Source organism: Lepidochelys olivacea (genome assembly GCF_965140295.1).
Source record: "Lepidochelys olivacea isolate rLepOli2 genome assembly, chromosome: 7".
NCBI lineage: Eukaryota > Metazoa > Chordata > Testudines > Cheloniidae > Lepidochelys > Lepidochelys olivacea.
This window is the reverse complement of record NC_140417.1, coordinates 94,329,551-94,351,805: the sequence shown is the minus strand read 5'-3', so window position 1 is coordinate 94,351,805 and position 22,255 is coordinate 94,329,551. Positions and strand designations below refer to the sequence as shown.

The 22,255-nt window shown below is 38.0% G+C and overlaps 1 protein-coding gene across 5 annotated transcripts in view; it reads left to right on the top strand.

Annotated features, from left to right (window-relative positions):
- Window positions 1-22,255, top strand: part of EXOC6 (exocyst complex component 6) — a 182,031-nt gene that overhangs the window by 88,715 nt on the left and 71,061 nt on the right. For all 5 annotated transcript variants that reach the window (XR_014712418.1, XM_084634108.1, XM_084634110.1 and 2 more), the window contains exons 15-17: window positions 4,468-4,577; window positions 10,431-10,542; window positions 12,310-12,444. Coding sequence is in view for 4 of the 5 variants with exons in the window: in XM_084634108.1 (XP_084490234.1) it covers window positions 4,468-4,577; window positions 10,431-10,542; window positions 12,310-12,444 (357 nt within the window). In the remaining variant the exon portion in view is untranslated. The remainder of the gene's footprint in view (window positions 1-4,467; window positions 4,578-10,430; window positions 10,543-12,309; window positions 12,445-22,255) is intronic.

The window sequence follows — 22,255 nt, the reverse complement described above, 5'->3', positions numbered from 1 at the left end:
TAGGGCTTGTGGCATTCACCATTAATGAAGCCTTAATTGACCCTCTCAAAATTATGTGGCAGACACCTGCTATGGTCACTATTACCTTAAAAAAGACAGACAAGTTATCAGGTGCCATCTAATGGAGAAGAATATTTCTGTATACAACCAGTACCAGGCTCGGTGGTGGTGGTTGCTGCTAATAAAAAGACCAGAAAACAGCAAAGAAGGAGCCAAAAGAGAGAGAACCAAAACGTCTAGATTTATTTTGACATAAAGCTATTCCTCAGAGAGCCTTCTGTTCAGAATTTCAAATTACTAGGTGTTATCGGCACATTAAGATTTCCAGAATCATAAAAAATTCCCTGACTGTTTAGAAGAATTGCCACAAGAAAAAAAGAGTCTAGAGCTATAATTTCAGAGGGTCAGTTAATTACAAGAATGTCTCTCTAAGGTATTTCTGATTGATGTTGACATCTTTTTGCATTCTGCCAAAGTGGTGAGGAGGAACATCTTGGCTCCAAAGATGAGGTTTTCATCTTGAGGTTCAGGTGACCATGGAAGATCTTCCTTTTGAGGGTCTGGATCTTTTCAATTCCAGGAATGATTATGATCTTCATTCCTGTCATCATTTACTCTCTTGGGTACGCCTTTCTGCCCCAAAGAAAAAACAAAGAACACCTTGTTCTTATTCAATACAGAGACCTTCATCTGGCACTTTTTCCATCAAAGAGCTTCAGAGCCCCCTAATAAGGGTCAGTGTCATCAGAAAAAGAGACCTTCTACCTCAGCTATGTTCTCATCTCAGTCTATTTCTTCACCCAAGCAACCATTTTGATGGGTTGGTCAGGAGTCAGTTCTCAGGATTTAGACTCCTCCTGTCCCCTATTTGAAAATTCTCTCTACTTCTTTGAGGATGCATGGAGCATAACAACAGCAGATCATTGGGTCCTAGAAATAGTCTCAGTCAGATACTCCATCCAGTTCCATACTGCTGCTACCACTACCTTCCTCCTAATCTTTCTTCAGGGATTCATCTCACAAGTGGCTGTTGCATCATTAGATGCTTTCAGTTCTGTCTCTTGGAGCATTAGAAGATGTTCTGCCTCAGTACTATGGGAAAAAGTTTTATTCCCTCTAGTTCTTGATACCAAAGTAGGGGAAATAATATTCCATTCTGGATTTGAGGATCCTCAACACCTTCATTTACTGCTTCAAATTCAGAATGGTAACCCTAGCATCCATAATTCCGACGCTTGCGAGATGCTTACTTCTATATCACAATACATCTGGTGCACAGGAATATATAAGATTCCAGGTAGGACAAAATAATTATTAATACACGGTCCTCTCCTTTGGCCTCTCTGTAGTGCTGAGGATATCTACCAAAGTCCTAACAGTTGTAACTGCTTACCTAAGAAGGAAAACTATAATAGTCTATCTGTACCTGGATGACTGGCTCATTTGAGGAAAGTTGCTGCACCAGGGGGGAAACCACCATATAGCAGTTTCTTCATCTCTTCCTTACTCTTGGCCTGAGAATCAACAAAGAAAAGTCCAGATCAGCATTACCACAACTAATAGAAATCACAGATGCAATAATAGACTCTCTATAACAGCCAGAGCCAATCTTTTTTGACAAATTCAACACCAGGGCCAATCTTATTACTCCAATATAGTTTAATCCTCACACTACAGTAGGGACTTGGAAACATGGCCTCCTGTATGTTCTTCACACAGCATGCCAGACTGCATCTACACTGCATACAGGGTTGGCTGAGATCAGTATATGTTCTGCACAGGCATCATTTGGTCATGTCTGTCTCTTCTAGATGCACAAGACATCCTGTTGTCAATGAATCAGTGGAAGGACTCCAAAGAGGTGTGCAAGGGAGTACTCTTCTCATTATCCCTTCCAGCCAAGATCACAGTGATGGATGCTTCTCTTATGGGATGGAGAGTGCATGTGAATGATCACCAGGCACAAGGCATGTGGACTCACGAAGAGATTTGACTGGCTTTAAAAGAGTTAAGAGCTCAGAGCAATTTACAATGCCTGTGCTGTGTTCCTACTATTCATTAAGGGCAGGTTGATTCACATTATGACAGACAACATGACAGCCATGTCACTAGGAAGCAGGGAGGAGCATGATCAATCTCTGTATGTCAGGAAGAAGTTTGACTATGAACCTGGTGTATCCATCACCAGATATCTCTCATGGTGATTCATCTCTTGGGTCTACAGAATGCTCTAGCAGACTTGTTTTTGGTCAGAAAATCAAGGACTCTGTGATTTATATAATCTGGGAATGGGGTCACCCAGCAATAGGTCTGTATGTGGTGCATAAGAACAGGAAATGTCTTATTTTCTGCTCCAAGGAGGTCAATGTCCAGGATCCCTTTCAGATGTATTTCTCATTCCTTAGTTTGTAAATCTCATGTATCCTTTTCTTCCAAACCATCCCCCTGCCCCACCCCAATCCCCAAAGTATTTGGGGAGATCAGATCAGACAGGATGTTGCCAGATTCATCATGATTGCTCCCATCTGACCAAGATATTTTTGGTACCCGGAGTTCGTGCAGTTGTCTATTTATCCTCCAGAGATTCTTCCACTTCTGCAAGACTTGATAGCTCAAAACCAGGGAAATGTCTTGCACTCGAACCCAGTTTCCCTACATCTTTTGGTCTGGCTGCTGGCTGAATATCAGGCATAGAGAGATCATGTTCCTTGGATATACAGAACATTTTAATCCATGGTAGAAAAGACTCCACCAGACAGACCTACACTGCTAAATGGAAAAGATTTTCAATCTGATATGAGCACAGGCAGCTGCACCCTATTGTCATTCAGATCCCTATCATTATTAAACTACTTACTCTTGCTAATAGACTGTGGTTTGGCCATTAGCTTTATTATACTGCATTTAGCAGTAATTTCTACACATCACTCACAAAAATTTCACAGTGTTTTCCTCTCCTATTTGTAAAATTTTGACAAAATTTTTACAAGGTCTTACTAGGGTTTTTCCACCAGAAAGAAACCTTCTCCCCAACTTGGGATCTTACCAGGGATTAAGGTGGCCCCAAGTTGAATACAGAACATCCTGTTCCCTATTGTATTTATCTATGAAGACCTCTTTTTTGGTTTCAATTACATCAGCCAGATGGATTAGGGAGATACAGGCCCTCATGGTGGATCCACGTCGTACTATATTTCACCCAGATAAAGTGTCATTTAAAACCCATCCCAAATTCCTGCCCAAGTAGTTACAGACTTGAATATAAATCAAATAATCCACTTTCTGTCATTTTTTCCTAAGTCATACCCGAGTAGGAGAAAAGATAGGCTGCATATTCTAGAGCCCTAGCCTTTTGTTTACAAAGGATGAAATCTTTCAGGGCTTCCCCGTGATTATTCGTGGCATCTGCTGAAAGAACAAAGGGTCAGCCAGTATCAGCTAAAGGTTACCTGGATGGGTTTAGGGTTGCATTAAGGCTTGCTATGACATAACTTGTCTAGATCCTATAGCATTCTACTAGAGTTTGCTTCCTCGCAAAGTGTACCCATTTTAGACAGCTTCAAGACGGCCGCTTGGAGTCTGATTCATACTTTTACAAAACACTTTTCCACTGGAAAGGCATCCAGGTCCGATGCTTCTTTTGCAGACCTGTATTGCAACCCCTCTTTAACTATACTAAGAGAACCTACCTCCTTAGATCAGGTCACCGCTTGTGAGTCACCAAGAGTGGGATGGACATAAATATATGGACAAGCTCTAAAGAAGAAAGAAAAGTTGCTTACCCTACAATAACTGAAGTTCTTTGAGATGTGTTGTCCATATATGTATTTTCCACAGTCCTCCCTTCTTCCCTGCTACTACAGAGTCCTATAATATCTGGATTTTGTGGTGGCAAAGGAACTGAGTGGTGGTTGGGCCACTCCACCCCTTATGCTGTCGATACATGTGTGCAAGGACACTTGGCTCATGATAGCTCCAACGGATTTGCTGACCAAAAGACTCCTGAGTCAAGTGCCCGAGACACATGTGCACCAAGAGTCAAATATATAGAGAGAACACATTTTGAACAATTCCAGTTACTGTAGGATAAGAAACATTTCAGTTTTCTGTGCCTCTTTCCCATCCTAGTCATTTCCTGGCCTATTTAGACTGAAAGCTCTTTGGGGCAGGTACTATTTTTAGTGTGTGTTTGTCCAGTGGGGTCTCAGTCTTGGCTGGAATTGTTAGGCTTTATTGTAATACAAATAAATAATTTTCTGTTATGTTATAAATTATTTTCGTAAGTGTGATGGTCAGTCTAATACATGCCCATGTTTATATTTGGTGAAAAGCAGAAAGAAAAATAAATAGGATTAAAATATTTAAATTATAGTATTTGGCATTTTTTAGATTGCCTTATGTAATGCGAATATCTAGTTATAATCAAAGTTTGAAATACAATGTAGAATTAATGTTTTGTTTCCATAGCAGTCCTTCCCAAAGAAACTCCCAATGTCTCAATCGGTGCCTCAGATTTATATCCAGGTTAAGGAGTTTATCTATGCAAGCCTTAAATTTTCAGAGTCACTTCACCGCAGGTAAGCATTGATAAAGCGGTATATATATTATCTTGGCACATGCATGTTATTTTTGTTTCATAATTGGAAGATAATGAGCCATACATATAATGTGATCAAATGTAGCACGTGTATATCATATGTGTATGATAGTTTTGCACAGAAAACCGTCTAAAATTTTAGTATCATGTTAGACAGTATTTACTGGTTTGAATTGTATGGAGGTTTACTTCATTTTAAAAAATCATGCAGTAGTTGAAAAAAGTAACCCGGAACTGGATAGTTCAGCAAAAGCCCTATGTTTTGTTAATGCAGATTGGTTTTGCTGGCGTCTACAATATAGCTGTAGAAATTTTACTGTGAGAGGGTCAGTGAGAATAAAGAAAACTTAAATAGAGTGCAAGGAGAAAAGGGAAAATGACATATAGATGAATAATTATTATTTGTAAAAGTTTTGTTCTAGTTAATTCATGGAAGTCCTATGGCCTGCGTTATACAGGAGGTCAAACTAGATGACAAAAGTGGTCCTTCTGGTTTTATAATCAATGAATCTCTGAGTTAAATGCCAGCCACCTGCATCACTGGGTGGGGGAACTTGATGGGGCCAGCGGTGAAAGGGGGACAGCCAATTGCCTGTTTAGAGGGTCAGGAACAGTTTTTTTTTCTTCCATGAGCAGAGGACACAGTAAGTTGAGCAGGAACATACTTAATGCCTTACTGAGATACTGGGGTGGAGTTGTTTGTTTATCACAACTTGCAGCCTGTTTTCAGTGCAGTTAAGAGAATAAAACGAACGTTCCCAGAGGTAACAGACCTGGGATTTTGGTGCTGGGCCTTGAGCTGATGTGATAGGGTGAAACCTTGTGACTTTGCGGACCAAGGTCCTCTCCCAGCTGCATCCTCTGTCCCCTTCATGCAGGAGGGGAAGAGGTAGGACTCAGACAGAGATGACTCCTGTGTGGGGTAGGCTGAGGAAAGCCTACCCAGCATTATAGGTTATATGGTAAGGACTGAAGCCCTGTAACCCTGGCACCAGTTACGGGTTATGAGGTAAGGAGCCGTGTAACACAAGAACTAGAGGTCACCAAATGAAATTAATAGGCAGCAGGTTTAAAATAAACAAAAGGAAATATTTCTTCACATAATGTACGGTCAAACTTTGCCAGAGGGTGTTGTGAAGGCCAAGACTATAACAGGATTCAAAAAAGAACTAGATAATTTCATGGAGGATAGGTCCATTAATGGCTATTAGAGAGGATGGGCAGGGATGGTGTCCCTAGCCTCTGTTTGCCAGAAGCTGGGAACAGGTGACAGGGGATGGATCACTTGATGATTACGTATTCTGTTCTTTTTCTGTGAAGCACCTGGCATTGGCCATTACTGGAAGACAGGATACTGGGCTAGATGCACCTTTGGTCTGACCCAGTAGTGTCATTCTTATGTTCTTAACTCAGGCTCTGGAACCAATTAAATGCCTGGTCTAGGAGACTATAAGTGCTGGGTGGGTAGTGTCCCTCCCCTGTGTTAAAGTTTAATAAAAGTTGCATCCTGACACTTAATTTCATGCATGTGTCTGTCCTCATTTTGTCTCTGTGTCCACATTAACATGATGCATTCTGTAAAACCACAGAATACTCGTATGCTTATTTATATACTTCTTTCTTCCACCTTGCCTGATGTTTATTTTCCCCAGTCATTCTGCCTTTGTCTTAGTTTACTTAGACTGTAAGTGCTTTGGGGCAAGAAACATACCTTTACTTCCTATACAAAGCACTGTGCACACTAATGGTGCAATATGCAAGTATAAAATAATAATGTGGTCTCCCATCCCTACATTGGACCAGAATTCTTGAATGTATGTCAAATTGTACGTACTTTGAAGATTCTCTTTGAAGTCACTTAGAGAGGGAGAGATTCTGATAAAACGAAATTAAATATAAACTAAAAAGAAACCTCTACAAAATGACTTCCTTTCATGGAAAATATTTCAACACTTCCATTCTCCCGCCTGCTACCCTCCCAGAAAAGCCCAGCTTGGTTTTAATTACATAAAATAACATTTGTAGATTAGTCTTGAAGGCTCAAATTTGCTATTCACAGCTGGTCATCCACTTTTGCACTGTTAACAAATGTAAATGACTCTCCTTTCACACGTTCTTAATTGATACTGTTTATAATTTACACGTACTAATGAGTGCCTGTTGACCCCCATATCTAAACAGTGACTCATTAAACACACAAATTACTCTTTCCTAACCGCTATGTTAACAAACCTCCAAGAGCTAAAAATAACAGATTTGTGCATCAGTGTTGAAATTCAGTTAGCGGTACTGGGTAATTGGGTGGGTGAATGGGGTGTTTTGTGAGACAGATCATGGAACACTCATTTTTTGTAAATTCAAATCAGAACTGTTTTCTTGTCATGCCAATCTTTATAAGCATTGCCAAATTGTAAACAGATACACAGCCTGGATATTTGTCAGATAAATACTGTTTGCAGTGTTGTAGCCTTGTTGGTCCCAGATATGAGAGACACAACATGGGTGAGGTAATATCTTTCAAAAGTTTGTCTCTTTCACCAACAGAATTTGGTCCAGTAAAAGATATTATCTCTCCCACCTTGTGTCTCTCAAAGGTGTTTTCTCTTTCTGTTCCACAAGTGTGGGGTGTGTGTGTATATCTGTATGTACAGATGTTTATTTATATTTATACTATACATACTGGTTTCAGAGTAGCAGCCGTGTTAGTCTGCATTCGCAAATAAATTGGTTAGTCTCTAAGGTGCCACAAGTACTCCTTTTCTTTTTACTATAAGTACTGTGTATGCTTTTTGTGAAATAGCAGGATCTTATCTTTTCCCAGGTTGATCTCTAAATCCATTGTATTGTGCAGCATGTTTGTAGTAAATCTGAATTCTTTTGGGAACTGTACTGAGTGGGTGACAGTGCAGCCAGGTCATCAGCCTGTAAGCCGGCATTTTATCTGTGTCTCATTTATTTTGGAGCACTGGTTTGGGGACTTTGTTTGGATGAGCTATTACCAGCAGGAGAGTGAGTTTGTGTGTGTATGGGGGTGGGGGGGGATGTGAGAAAACCTGGATTTGTGCAGGAAATAGCCCAACTTGATTATCATGCACATTGTGTAAAGAGTTGTCACTTTGGATGGGCTATCACCAGCAGGAGAGTGAATTTGTGTGGGGGGGGGGTGGAGGGTGAGAAAACCTGGATTTGTGCTGGAAATGGCCCAACCTGATGATCACTTTAGATAAGCTATTACCAGCAGGACAGTGGGGTGGGAGGAGGTATTGTTTCATATTCTCTGTGTATATATAAAGTCTGCTGCAGTTTCCATGGTATGCATCCGATGAAGTGAGCTGTAGCTCACGAAAGCTCATGCTCAAATAAATTGGTTAGTCTCTAAGGTGCCACAAGTACTCCTTTTCTTTTTGCGAATACAGACTAACACGGCTGTTACTCTGAAACCTGTTCTACTACTGTTGCTAGCTGATTAATGAGTATGTTAAAAAAGTTAGGGCTCAGGTTAAGTTACAGGTCACTATGAGTGGAATTGGGACTCTGAGTCTTCCTTGAATTACCATTCCTCAATTCTGGTTTTTAGCCTTCCAAGACTAAGGAAAAATGGGCTTAATTTCAAGGTATAATTATAGGTATAATGTCATTGTTGTTGTATCAACACCTCTTTATACCATATAAAAATGTGGATTTCAAGGATTTTGTTATGTGGGACGATGGGCGATTCATTTATTAAAGACTCAGTTTTGCTTTTAAGTGTTTTGCATGATGTATTTCTTAAGAGTAGTGTCAGTGTGTTGTACAAATTTAATCAGAAAATGGAAACTGCAATTTTCTGGAGATATAACCACTGTTAATTTTGTTCCCATTCACATTTGATATGTTGAAAAATAAGTATTTAAAGCTGTCTTGAAAGCCAGCCACAGGTTATTGCCAGTTGGAAGAATTTGCTTGAAATCAAAGATGCAAAGTCTATGTGGCTGATTAGAGATGAAATACTCAGATTTGGGGAGAGGATGCTGGCTAACATTCATTTGTAGTTTTTGAACTTGAATTCTAGAAACCTTCATACTTAATTTTACCGATTTTGGTGTAATAAAGAGGTATTGAAATTCTATTTGTATCTTTCAGACAAATGTAAAGTTTTGCAATTGTTTGTTTTTATGCTCTTTTATGATAACTCTTAGAGTGTATGGCTAGAAAAGGATGAAATGGATCACCTTCAAATTATTATTTGCATTTTGAAATTATATATTCTATTAAGAATTCCTAGATCTAATTATTGAGACTTACATATTTCTGAAAAACCTCATGAGGGAAGAGAGAATATTTAATCTGCAGTGCAATCCTGAGCAACATGAGTTAGTTAATAGAAAATGGAAAAAAATCTATAACTTGGAAAAATCCATTGGATCTATGAGAGGTTAAAAAAATTAAGGAAAGTGATTAACATTTAAAATGTGCAGTGATTGGCCTGTAAATTAGGGATGTCCAAAATATGGCTGTGGCTTGAATCCAAATCTTGAAGTTCTTAAATCCAGTTTGTCTGCTAAATACTTCAGTTTGTAGCTGCTCCCTGATAAATTACAAATAATAATCCCTAGAAGAAGAACTGGAACAAATGGATTATTTAAAAAGCAACAAGTCACTAGGCCCAAATGGTGTAAATCTAGGAGTGCTGAGGAGCTCAAGTATGAAGTAGTTGAACTGCTGGCAAAAATATGCAATCCCTCATTAAAAACAGCTACTATGCTACCCTACAATCTCCAGTACATGTAGTGGCCTTGATTATCTTTGTGTGTGTGTGTGTGTGTGTGTGTGGTGTTAAATGTTGGAATTAAAGGGAATGTTTTGTTCATTGCAGCAGTGATATTGGGGAGGAGGCACCCCTCTGAAGCCCAAAAAAGAAAGAAAGGTAGAAAGAAAGAGGTCTTCCTTGTGATTGGCTGGTTACAGAACTCCCAACCAGTCACTTCAGATTGGAAGCAGGCTAATGTCCTAATATCTGATTCTATTGAAAAGGGTGTGAAAGGCATACTTTTGTCCTTGCTGTGTATCAGAAGGGGACAGATTAGTCACTTTAATTATACTGAAGCTGGTTAAATTTTTTTAACTACTTAACCAAGTCAGTAGACAGATATTATTTCTGCAGCATGTATAGATGTTTCCTGACTCCCACTTGCTTTCTGATCACCACATATTATCTTTATGTGACAATGAGGAGCCACTAGACTTCTTCACTTCCACCAATGGCATTTTAATGGGGAGACTGACAGGTTACTAGTTAATGTGATTACATGGCCTGAACATCTGATACCACAAAATACTAGAATAACCCAGTCAATGCCTTTCCCTAAGTGGTTGTGAAGCACTGTTGGTGCAAGCTCAGAAATTCATATAGCATAAGTGCAGTGAGTGTTTGAGTAATTTTGATCCTGGAATTTGTGTGTAAGGATTTTAAATTCATCTAATTAAAAGGATATCATTCTGGTATATGTTGAATATTAAACTGTGGCACAGACGTGAGTTGGTAAAGGAGAAAATAAGTAGGGCAGGAGGAAAACAACGGAGAATGGAGGAAAAGCCTGAAACAATGAAAGGGCAGTAGATGTTGGTGCCATTTAAATGGACTAAGTGTCCAAACATGAGAAAGAAGTTGACAGGCAGAGATGAGGAAGAGTCAAAGACAACCTTGGAGCCACCATAGCAGAGAGGGTTAGTTAATGTTTGTAAACCATGTTGAAGATGCTAAGCATGTGAAGATGTAAAGGTGCTATGTATTTCAATTAAACTATTGTAATGTTAGTATAGGTTTAACTGTATTCAATACTTTGTTTTTCAGTTCAACAGAAATAGACGATATGCTTAGAAAATCTACAAATTTGCTGCTAACAAGAACTTTAAGTAGTTGTTTACAAAATCTCATCAAAAAGCCACACATAGGTTTAACAGAGGTAAGTTACGAAATACATAGCGCAAGGATTTTTTTTTTATATAAGGGACAATTACTGCTAAACATGTTTTCATAAATCCAGCTATATTGTAGTACTAAGCTTTATATCAGGTTAACAAATGTAATAATTTGTTTGGTTTTAAACCGCAAGAAACACTTTTATATATAAATTCAAGAAATAGAAAAGGAGGATGATGTATAGATGTATATTGCCATATGAAAATGACAAAGCTGTAGAGTGTTGGATCTAATGAAATATATGTTTATATGTGGATGCGTATTGAAGGAAGGGTTGCACTGGAAGAGTCCTGTTCAATAAGACATAGGTGTTCAAGGAATGAGTTAAGGGCTCCTGCCTCATTGCACGTTATTCAGTGCAGAGTATTCTTCTGCTGTGTACAAATAGAAGAACATGGTGGAATTTCTTTCTTCATATTTTTAAAAAGAGGAAATAATACACACACACACACACACACACACACACACAGCTGCAAAGTGAAGCAATCAGTTCAAGAAACAACAAAGTTAAGAGTCCCTACACCACGTGTCCTCCTTTTGTGTGTGCATAGCAATAAAATATTTTATTGCATGATCACATACTGTTTTTTCCACAGGACCGCAGCTTCATTCAGTGTGTGTATTGGACTGAAAATGAGACAGGTTTGGAAAGTGAGTTAGTGCTTGTGTACGTGGCAAGTTAGCGTGCAGCAAGCAAGGGGGTGAATATAAAGTTCTTTGGCTAGCTATTCGCTAATATCCCATGTGGGGTGTACTCTAGGATTTTCATTCTGCTGTGTCAGTGACCACATGGGAAGTTAGTGCACAGAAAGCTGGTGTGCTGTAGATCACATCCTGACTTGCGGAGCACTAACTCACTGTGCAGATGAGCTCTTAGTCTGGTGTCTCATTCCCTGCATTATATACTGTGCTATTGTGGCAGCACGGGTCCACTGAAAGCTGATGAATGATATTGCAGTTCAAGGAACTGGGCTGAGGCCATGAGATCTAGGTTCTAGTCTATAATCTCTCTGTGCCTTAGTTGTACATCTGTAAAATAGGCTACTTCCTGAACACTCAGGGATGGTGTGAAGATAAAATCTTTATTGTATGTGAAGTGCTTAGTTGCTAAAATGATTAGGGGCCATAGAAAAGACTATAAAGAGAGAGAAGAATCCTTTATATTGGGTAGGGTTTGGCTGCCATCCAGTAATGAGGCATTGGGCCACACCCTGTACAGTGATGGTTTAAGAAATGTTGAAATGCTGTTTCATCCACTAAGCCCTGTCTGTTTTGGGTATTGAACAAGGACCTGGGTCCAGCAGAAAAAGAGTATGTCATATAATACTGGGTCATAGTTTATACACAAGGGTGCAATCTTAATTTTGAAATTTTCTAACTTTTGACTTTCACTTTGTCACCTTAACATTTAATGTAATGCAGAGATTTTTCTGGTATGGAATTATTAATTTGGCTATGGTGATCTTTTTTTAATGGTAACTGTCTTACAATATAAAATGGAATTTCTTTTTAATGAATTGATGGTTATAATTTTTGTTTTTAAATTTTTGACTGTTTGTATGTACACTGTAGTCTGACTTGTAAGCAATATTTGCATTCTGTCTTTAAAATTGGCAGTTATTCAGTTGTATCCTGTAATACTATAATTATCTACTAGCAATGCAGTGGCTGAAAGCAATAACTCTTAAAAAAAAATCAGGTGATATTTGTTGATGCAAGGGCATTTTACTGGATTTTTGGTATTTTGTAGCTGGTGCAAATCATCATAAACACAACACACCTGGAACAAGCCTGTAAATACCTTGAGGACTTCATAACTAACATTACAAATATTTCCCAAGAGACTGTTCACACTGCAAGACTGTATGGTCTTTCCACTTTTAAGGTATGTAATATGTCACCATTTAAATTATGAAGTCTAAAGATCTTTGTATTAAAATCACCATACATTAACTGTAAATAAGAAAAATAAATGAGGGCCCAGAGGGTTCTTACATGTTTTTACATTAACAGTTTCCTAAATGTTGAGAATTAAAGATAAATTATCAGTATTAACAATGAACAGGCAAATGTAGTTTTTCTTTTATGGCATTTTAAATATTAATAGGACATGAAAATGTGTTTGTATGTACATCTAAAGAGCAAACTCTTGCAGATACCCCAAGACTAAGGCATGAACTAATTTGTGGTTTTATTATTTACTGTATTGTAAACTTTAATAGATTGTACTTCTTGTTCTGAAACTAAACATTTTACAGTATAATATCAAACAAACAATAGGTTTGCTCAAAAGGTGTGTGTGTACATATATATATAAAGGTTTGCCTTTTTCTGCTGTAATAGTAGTACTTCGTGATATATTTTCAAGCATTCTCACTTAGTAACGTCAAAGAAACAGAATTTAAAAAGTGAAACTGTTGTTGTATAATTACATTTAAACCTGAGAATGAAAACATGATTCTGATATTGCACTGCTAGAAAACACATTGTTTTGAAGGCTCTTAGGCAACAGCAAGACAGAATGCAGAACTTCACTTACAAAGTTTAGAAATGGTTTATAAAGCAATAATAGTTATATATTTGTCTTTTTAGAATCAGGTTTTACTGAATTTTCATTTAAAATAAGAAATAGTATTCATTCACAATAATATATGTAAAAATGTAATTATATCTGTCTCTATACCACCCTATTTTATTTATACTGATGTCTGTTGGCTAGAATTAAAAGGTTTGAGTCAATTTAATTTAATGATTAGTACTATTCTAAGTGGTGGGGGGAGGGTGGAAAAACTGTGTTGGGGGAAGCTGTGGGCAGGAAAGACTAGTTGATTTCTAAATTCTAATTTTAGCTGATCATATGCATCGGTCTGACCTAATGGTTAGTAAGATTATAATCCTAGAAATCGTTTATTCATAGTGTAAATTGAGGAATGGCTACCATATAGATGTCAGTCTTCTAGCACCAAAAAGAGCTATATATAGAAGGTTAATGAACCACAAATCCAGGCCCAGCACAGATTTTCATTGCAGTTCATCAAGCTAAGGGTTTGTCTACACAGTAGCTGTGAGGGTGCTTCCCAGAATGGGTAGGCAGACATGTTAGCGCTAGTTGAGCTGGCACGCTAAAAATAGCAATGTGCCTGTGGAGGGACAGGCGGTGGCAGAAGCCACCCAGGGGATTGGGCAGGATTGTACTTGAGCAGCTAGCCTGAGCTGCTGTCCATGCCACAATACTCACACTGCTATTTTTAACACGCTACCTGGAGCAGAGCTACTGCACGTCTGTCTAAGCACGCTGGGAAGCACACTCCCAGCTGCTGTGTAGTTATACCCTGAGCCTGTTGTGCGGCATCATGGTTCTGAGCTGTTGCTTCTTCCATTGATTTTGGCAAGGTAATTGTTCAGGAAGGACAACGAGGAGTCCTTGTGGCACCTTAGAGACTAACACATTTATTTGGTCTTAAGCTTTCGTGGGCTAGAACCTACTTCATCAGATGCAGGGAGGACTCTTTGTTGTTTTTGCTGATACAGACTGACATGGCTACCACTCTGAAACCTGTTCAGGAAGGGTTTTATGTAAGGGAATATTATGTTCTTCTGAGTGCTGGTTTCTAGTATCAGGTAAGTACAGTGTTCTAATCTAGACTGTAGTAGTTATGGAGCATCCTGACTCACATGTAAAATTGTTGTTTTGTTGGTATTCACATTATGTTAATGCCTAGAGGCCACCAGTCAAGGATCATGGGCCTATTATCTGAGGCGCTGTACAATCATCATAAAAAAATAGTCCCCATTCAAAAGAATCTAGCCATATCCAAGCTACTCTGACAACTTTTATTCTCTATTACAGTACTCATTTTATATGTGGGAGCCCGGTATATTCTGTAACTCTATCCATTGTAGCTTCATGTGTTCATATCTCTTTATTTTTAGTACTTTTACACTCATAAATACGTTTTTGCAGTTTGATCTCTAAAATGTTCAACTAGACAAGAATTCCAAAGCCAGATTAGACTAGAGTTCTGTCTCATCAGATATCTTGCCTCTGGCTGTGGCTACTACCTGACAAATACTTTCTGGAATGTAGGCGGTGGTCAGTTTATTGCACATGTTACTACAAAGTACATATATCAGCACATGAAAAACACCGTTCCACCGGCTTTAAAATACTACTTCACTTCCACTTGCATAACCTTAATTTAAAATTTCTACCTATACAAAGGATGCAATGGGTAAACCAAAATTTCAGGAATGTTGAAAGAGAACAGTCACATCAGAGTCTACAGAATGTCACCGTTGTTATCATCTAATAATGAAATATGCTGTGACTTTGATATCACAACTGTTGCGTACCGCATTACAATTTTGTATGTTCCAAGATAGACATCTGTGACTCCAAATGTAAACCATTCCTAAGTTTAAACTGAATATGTGATTTCTGGGATCTATCTCTCTATCAATTGCATACAAAAAAACTGTCTTAAATTATTCAGAAAAAACATGTATGTGATCATGTAATTGAATCATGTATCATAATGCACACACACACAAGGGAGTGTGTAAAATAGAGCAGATTTTGGACTGGAAATAAGCTGAAATTACTTTATTTACTTACAATGGTCAGGATCCTTGCAAGGTTCAGGGGAAAGCTGACCCATAGGAATACAGCTGTTGGTTCTTCTCATAACAATACAGAAAAACAAAAATATATGCATGTATTTCTCACATAATATATATGGGGTCCTTGGAAACAGCTTGAAGGTGTCAAATACATAGGAGCCATATGTTTATTGGTACTTGGGTGGCACAAATCAGGTTGTCACAATAATTTGAATAAGAAGTTGATGAACACAGCATAGACTTGGAGATGCTATTTTAATATGATCAGTTGCCTTGTGGTTTACACTTTTAATTTACAGGTAAAATAACATGCCCTACTGGATTTTAAAATTAAACAATTTCTGTAGAATTTGTAGAAGTTATTAAGTGGATTTATATTAATAATGAGCTTAGCCTTACAATGGAAACATGTCAGGATATGAAAGTCATGTCTTCCTTGAGAATTACATGATGCTATAAATTAAAATGTCATGCTTTGGGTGTATGAGTAATAATCCCATTATAGATCATACCCAATAAACTGCCTCTTTGTAGGTATTGATGGGTTCATATTTGAAGAGAGACAAATTGGAAGATTGCTTATGCCAAATATCTTTGAGGTTTCACCTACCCATTTCTCTGACTTGATCACGCATGTTGGCTGTTATTTTATATTTGTTTTTAATTTTTATTTATAGTTCATGACAAAAGAGTAGATAAAGTACAGTAATCGCATTTAATGTATTTGAATATGTATTAAAATTTACAAATGTCTGTCTGTTGACCAATCTTCCAAATTATAAAGGTCTTTTCTCTCTAGAACTTAAAAAAAAACACGAAGAATATAAATTCATCGTAACACTGTGGAAGAAGCAGAGATCTCACCTACATTCAGAGTTACAATTCAGAATAATGGAATGGAAAATCTTCATAGCTACTAATAGCCATCTAGTTAACTAGTTGTCAATTAAAGTTAAAATTACAATTATCCATGCTTTAAACATGGGATCATTTATCTTCTAATATCTTGATACACTTGTATGGAAACTGTGATCTAATAGTTCAGAAGGCGTGCATCTAAAACTTCCCACGGGAAATCATTGAAGAATTCCCAAAACACTAGAAATTCTCCTTTGAGAAATGCCTATATGCCCACTCTTGAGGATAAGTGCACCTTTTTTGGATCAGCTCCTGGCAAAACAGAAAAAGGAAGCAAAGTCAATAGTAGCCGAGGTTCAGATGGAGTCCATACTTTTTCTGCAAGCACCATAGAGTGCCTGCTGCACTGCTGCCAGCTTAATGACCATGGCAGTTATGTACTGATTTTTATGGCAGTTTTCTATGTCTATGAAGAGAAATGGAAAAGGTGGAGAGAGGTCCACGAGAGAGATTTTTTTCTTTGATTCTCTTTTGACAGCTTGTGTGATGGTAGAAAGAGCTGTGAAGTGAGAACTGTATCTGCACTATTCCTATCATGTTTTGATTCTTTGGCAACAGGTATAGTTCTGAAATCCAATACTTAATAATACTTGCCTAATAAATTGTTGACTATTGAAGTAAAAGAGACTTTATTGGGTATAATTTTGAAAGTCATAAAGACTTTGGATGTTTCTCACATTATGTTTAGCCAGACCATAATTTGTAGAGTTTTATTCTGGATAGTCATAGTGTGGTGATGAATTTCCTTGTTATTATATATATTTTGAATAAATATCTCTTTATTGTTTTGTACATCTGCGGGACTGTCTCCCAAAGCATAATAGGTTAACTTTATCAAAGCAGAATTCAAGGATGTTTTAAATTTTATGTATGAACAAATGTACTTCCAAACACATCCTAGCCTAGAAAGATTGGTGAGTTCACATTCTCTCCAGCAAAGGCTGGGTTTGTTTGACTTTATTTTTTGGTAATTACTGGTAATTATTAGGTAACTTAAGCAGTTGCAACTTGAATTTTAGGGATTTAACTATTTATTTATATATATTTTGGTACACCCAAACAAAGGAACAGAATTTCTTAAATGAATGGACTATAAAAGATTAATCCTGTTGAGTAGTTCTGTTTTGTACCTAGATGCAAGACTAAACCTATCCGATTCTAATATCACTTCTGGCACAGATGTTAAAGGATGGGTGAGGTACAATGAGCTCTCATCATTGTAGAACAGTGCATTTATGTTCTTTCCACCTGGAGGCCTGCAATTTTCCCATTAGCTCACATTTGTTCTGCTTGGGGTTTTGTAAGTAGAGTAAAGAGCTAAGGTGAAGAGGGCTCCTGTGCAGTGTGGCCATACCAATTTTGTCTCCCATGTGAGTGTGCACATATATGTGTCTATAGATATATATTATATTGGATATGGATATAGATTCCTCCTTCCAAGTATTTAAATTACCCACTCAATCCAAGCAAGGGCTTTCCATGAATCAAGAGAGAAAAAAATTATCCAGGTGCTTTAATCTGGCCAGGTGAATACAGTTTAATGTTCACCTCAAATTGTCTGCTGATTTCATTCTTGCAATAAACCCTGTTTAACTTTTCTGTGACTCTCTCAAGCTTTATTAGAACCCATCACAGAATTTTTGTGTCTGTGTTTAGTAAGGATATTGGATAAGCATGCTAATCCATTACATTTTGTCCTTCAGGTTTGTTAGTTTATTCCACACTGCATGTTAATTCCTCTATTTTTCTTATTTCTTTGTAGCTTCTTCCTATATTTTAACAATTCTTCTCTGTGAATACCTTATAAAAAGAGATGCCACTTGGCCATGGGCATATTCTAGTTTGTATGGACATATTCATTCATCAGATTTTTATTTGTTTTTTCTGCAGTTAATTTGGGCACAAAACATTTATCCAAATAATTCTGTATTAAAGCAGTTCATTTTGTATATTGTGGGCTTCCTCCCATACATTAACAAGGTGCAAGTCAACTAAGCTTTTAGGAACTCTTATTTTGTTACACATCTCCCTCTCCCTCATCCTTTACAGGAGTGTCCTTACTTTAAGAATTGTGGCTGGATGTTTTAGAAAGAATGTAGATAAAACACTGTTATTCAAAGTCAGTGTAAAGGCACCATGCCACCTATTTCTATCTCAGTTTTCTCTGCCTCCTTTGTCCTGGAAGAATTGAGTGCAACCTCAGAGCACAGTACTTTGCTCTAATTCTTTTTCTAAGCTCTTCTTACAACTTTTGTATAGAAGAGAGACAAGAAGACAAGAAATTCAGAAAGAAGAAAATAGGAAGTATGGATACAGGAAAAAGGCGTGAGTGGAATCTTTTGCTGCAGAGGTCCTCAAAGATAAGGGTCCCCAGTCATACAAGAAAATATTCTTCAAGGAACTAGCTGAAAAATCCACCATCTTCATAAGTTCCCTCAGAGTTCTCTGACCTGGCATGTGCCCAGAGTAAAGCAGTCTCCTTGAAGTAATAAGTGTTGTTCTTAAGGCTCAGTTTAGTCTCCCTGAAACACTACCTGGCTTTTCTGTCTGCTCATCCAGCTTGTCATACAACTTGAGAGCTGTTCATCCATTTGTGTCCCTCTTGAGTCCTGGCTGCCATCACAGTTGCCATGGTCCCATTTTTGTTTTCTAGACTCTTTGGGCCTCTGCACTTACAGTGTGATCTTTCCTGCACTTCTGCTGTTACAGGCTGGTTTCCTCCTAACGTAAACACTTGTTGTGCTGCCTCTTGTCTGTACTGCCAAAGAAAAGAACTTCATGCTGGTTAGATCCACCTGTGAATCACACTGAGTCCTTTCCTATTCTTCCAGATTCATCTCGCGGTCCTTTCCTCCTTACCTCACATATCCCAGCTGAGAGACCATCTGGGTTCACTTCTGATTTGATGTTGCAACTAACACTTCCTGTATGACTGTCTTCATGACTAATTTTGCCTACAAGGACTCTCACTGGCTGGTGAGTGCTCTCGTAACCAAATTGTCCAGTGGTTCATTTTCTCTCTCTCTCTGTTGTTGCAGAGTGGGAACTTCTACTCCTCCCCAAACCCAAAGCAGTGTGGATGCTGTTTCCTGCCTAAAGGAACTTTCTCTTCTTCCTTTTGATGGCTGTAGAGTAGACCTTCGGTCACTAAAGAAAATTCTGTCCCACTGCTGCTACTAAGAAAACAGTCTGCCTTAGCAGCTCCAATATGCCCTAGCCTAGTGCTTTCTCTTTTCAATGGAAATGCTATGCCTGTAGCGACAGTGTATTTTAGGAGCTCTTCTTCCCTAGGAGACTAAAGCTGGCACACAGCTGCCCTATTCTTGCCCCTTCTAAGCATCCTTTCTCCTATTTGGTGAGGGCTAAGCAGGCATCCCTTCCCCTATTCGGTGATAAGAGACTAAACTAACTCTTAATCTCAGATAATTTATAACCACCTATTTAGGGCTCCCAAGTATGTTAGGAATGACTGGACTTAAATTATCAAGGAATTATTTTGTGGCAAAAATTGGGGTTTTCTGTCCACAATCTCTGGTAAGAGATGACCATGGACAGCCTCTAAGGTGGTTCCTCTTCCATGGCATAGATTCTCTTCTTTCATTTGTTTGGTCCAGTTCTCACAGTGGTGTTAGCAGATAGGTTTCTGAGAAAATCAGTCTTCTCTTTAGCACAGTAGTTAACTATAGTGCCTAGTTTAGTCTTGCTTTAGTAAGGAATTCTATAGAAATGTCACTTAACTTAAATATGTAAGTGTTTTGGTTCCTTCAGTTCTGCACTTTGAATTTCTTGATGCTTGAGGTCTATGTGATTTCCCTTACTGTTCTATTTTTGGCTCACAATCTTGAGAACTTGAACATATAAACTCTTCCTCGCTCAGTTCAGAATTATTAGCTGTTAAAGTGCTCTCCTTGGGATGGTTCCCCTTCCAAAATTTATTAGGCTGAGCTGATCATGTTAAACTTCATTACACCAGCTATTTTTTCTATTCTGTTTCTCATTCAAAATTAATTAGCTCAGCCAAGCCCTCTTCAGAGTGTCAAGCAGGCAAGAGAAGGCTTTTAACCTTCAGGAACATATTCATCTAGTGCATATGGGATGATGCCTCTTTTCTCTGTGTCTGAGGTCTGGCTAGCTCTTCAACAGAGAAGGCTGATTACAGTGCCCTGTCATTATTGGGCCCAAACTCTCCATTTTTAAAATTTGGTCTCTCTAATTAACTCGTTCACTAAGTCACGTTCGAGCAAAACAGGGATGGAATATATGCTTTGGGCAGCTCCACAAGACAATCCTTCCTAAGTCTTAATGTTTGCTGAATTTGCATAACATAAAGATGGCATCTTAATGTTTGTTGTAGGATGGGGAAGAGAAAATCTAAAACAAGGGGAAATTGTTTATGAAAAATTCTGTTAGTCTTAACCTTCCTCTGCCCATCCTAGATCTCTCTCACCTCTAGTCAGGGATTGCTTCTCAAGTTGTGGTATCTCTTTCAATATTATATTTTTCTGTTTTCCTGCTCTGGAAGTCTTTTGACTGAACTTAGAATTAGGATGGTTGTGTTAGTAACAGTTGCAATTGACAGTTTTTGACAGTTTTCTGATGGGCAAAGCCTTTGCATTTAATGTAAGGACTTTATCATGGTCTCTCACTTTCCCTTTCTTACAATAAACAGAACTTCAGTAATGCAGCGTTGTTGTAGCCATGTTGGTCCCAGGATATTAAAGAGACAAGCTGGATGAGGTAACATATTTGATTGGACCAACTTTTGTTAGTGAGAGAGACAAGCTTTCAAGCTCAAGAGCTCTGTGTAAGCTCGGAAGCTTGTCTCTCTCACCCACAAAAGTTGATCAGATAAAAGATATTATCTCAGCCATCTTGTCTCTAGAACTTCAATCATTAATTTTCCTTATTTTTCTTCACTTCAGTTTTTATCAGTTATCTTTGTTCTTGTGCATATTATGGTCAGGTTCCAGTTTACTAAGTACTCTCACTTATACTGTTTCTGGAGTGTGCACAGTAACTTCAAGGAACACTTATTTATGTGTGTCATCATAATTTTTTCATTTGAGATTTAGACGACGACAATATAACTTCTTGTGTATGGAGCTAGATATACTTCAGTTAATTATCTAGGTGCTCATACTGTGCCTGTCACTGTGGTAGCTAAACACCAGAAAAAAGATCATAGAATTAAATAGAAGCACAGACAACAAGGTTATAAGATACCCTGTATGGTTTCTCTCCTCCTCGGCATGACATAAAAGTATTATTTTTTCCCCATGGGGAGCCATACTTTAATATAACATACTTCATTTGTACTAGAAAATCCTTTTTTGATTAATCCCTTTTTCTTTTTATGAAAAACTGCAGACACCTCACCAACTTGGCCATTCTGCAATTTGGTATGTACCATTATTATTAAGTACATCTCTTGGAGGCAAATTATATCAGATCCCATACATTTTAAGTGATGAAGAATATCCTTTTCTTTGTTAGTCTTATTGACCCCACTTACATTCCATAAGATCAGTTTATAAGTGCCTCTACCCTATGCGTTAAATTTTTAAAAATAAAAATCTCTTCACTGAGGAGGATGTGAGGGAGATTCCCATACCTGACTCATCCTTTTTAGGCAAAAAATCTGAGGAACTGTCCCAGATGGAGACGTCAGGAAGGAATTTTGAAACAAATTGATAAATTAAACTGTAAAAAGTCACCAAGACCAAGAGCTACTAACTGTGGGATGTAACCTAGCGCTTAAATCAGCCTCTGTACCAGATGACTGACTGACAGCTAATGTGATGCCGATTTATTAAAAAAAAAAAAAGCTCCAGAGGCGATCATGGCAATTACAGGCCAGTAAACCTGACTTTAGTATCAGGCAAATTGCTATAAACTATAGTAAAGAATAGAATTCTCAGACACATAGATGAACATAATTTGTTGGGGAAGAGTCAACATAGCTTTTGTAAATGGAAATCATGTCTCACCAATCTATTAGAATTCTTTGAGGGAGACAACAAACGTGGACAAGGGTGATCCAGTGGATATAGTGTACTTGGACTTTCAGAAAGCCTTTGACATGGTCCTGCACCAAAGACTCTTAAGCAAAATAAGGACTCATAGAATAAGAGTGAAGATCCTCTCAGGGATCAGTAATT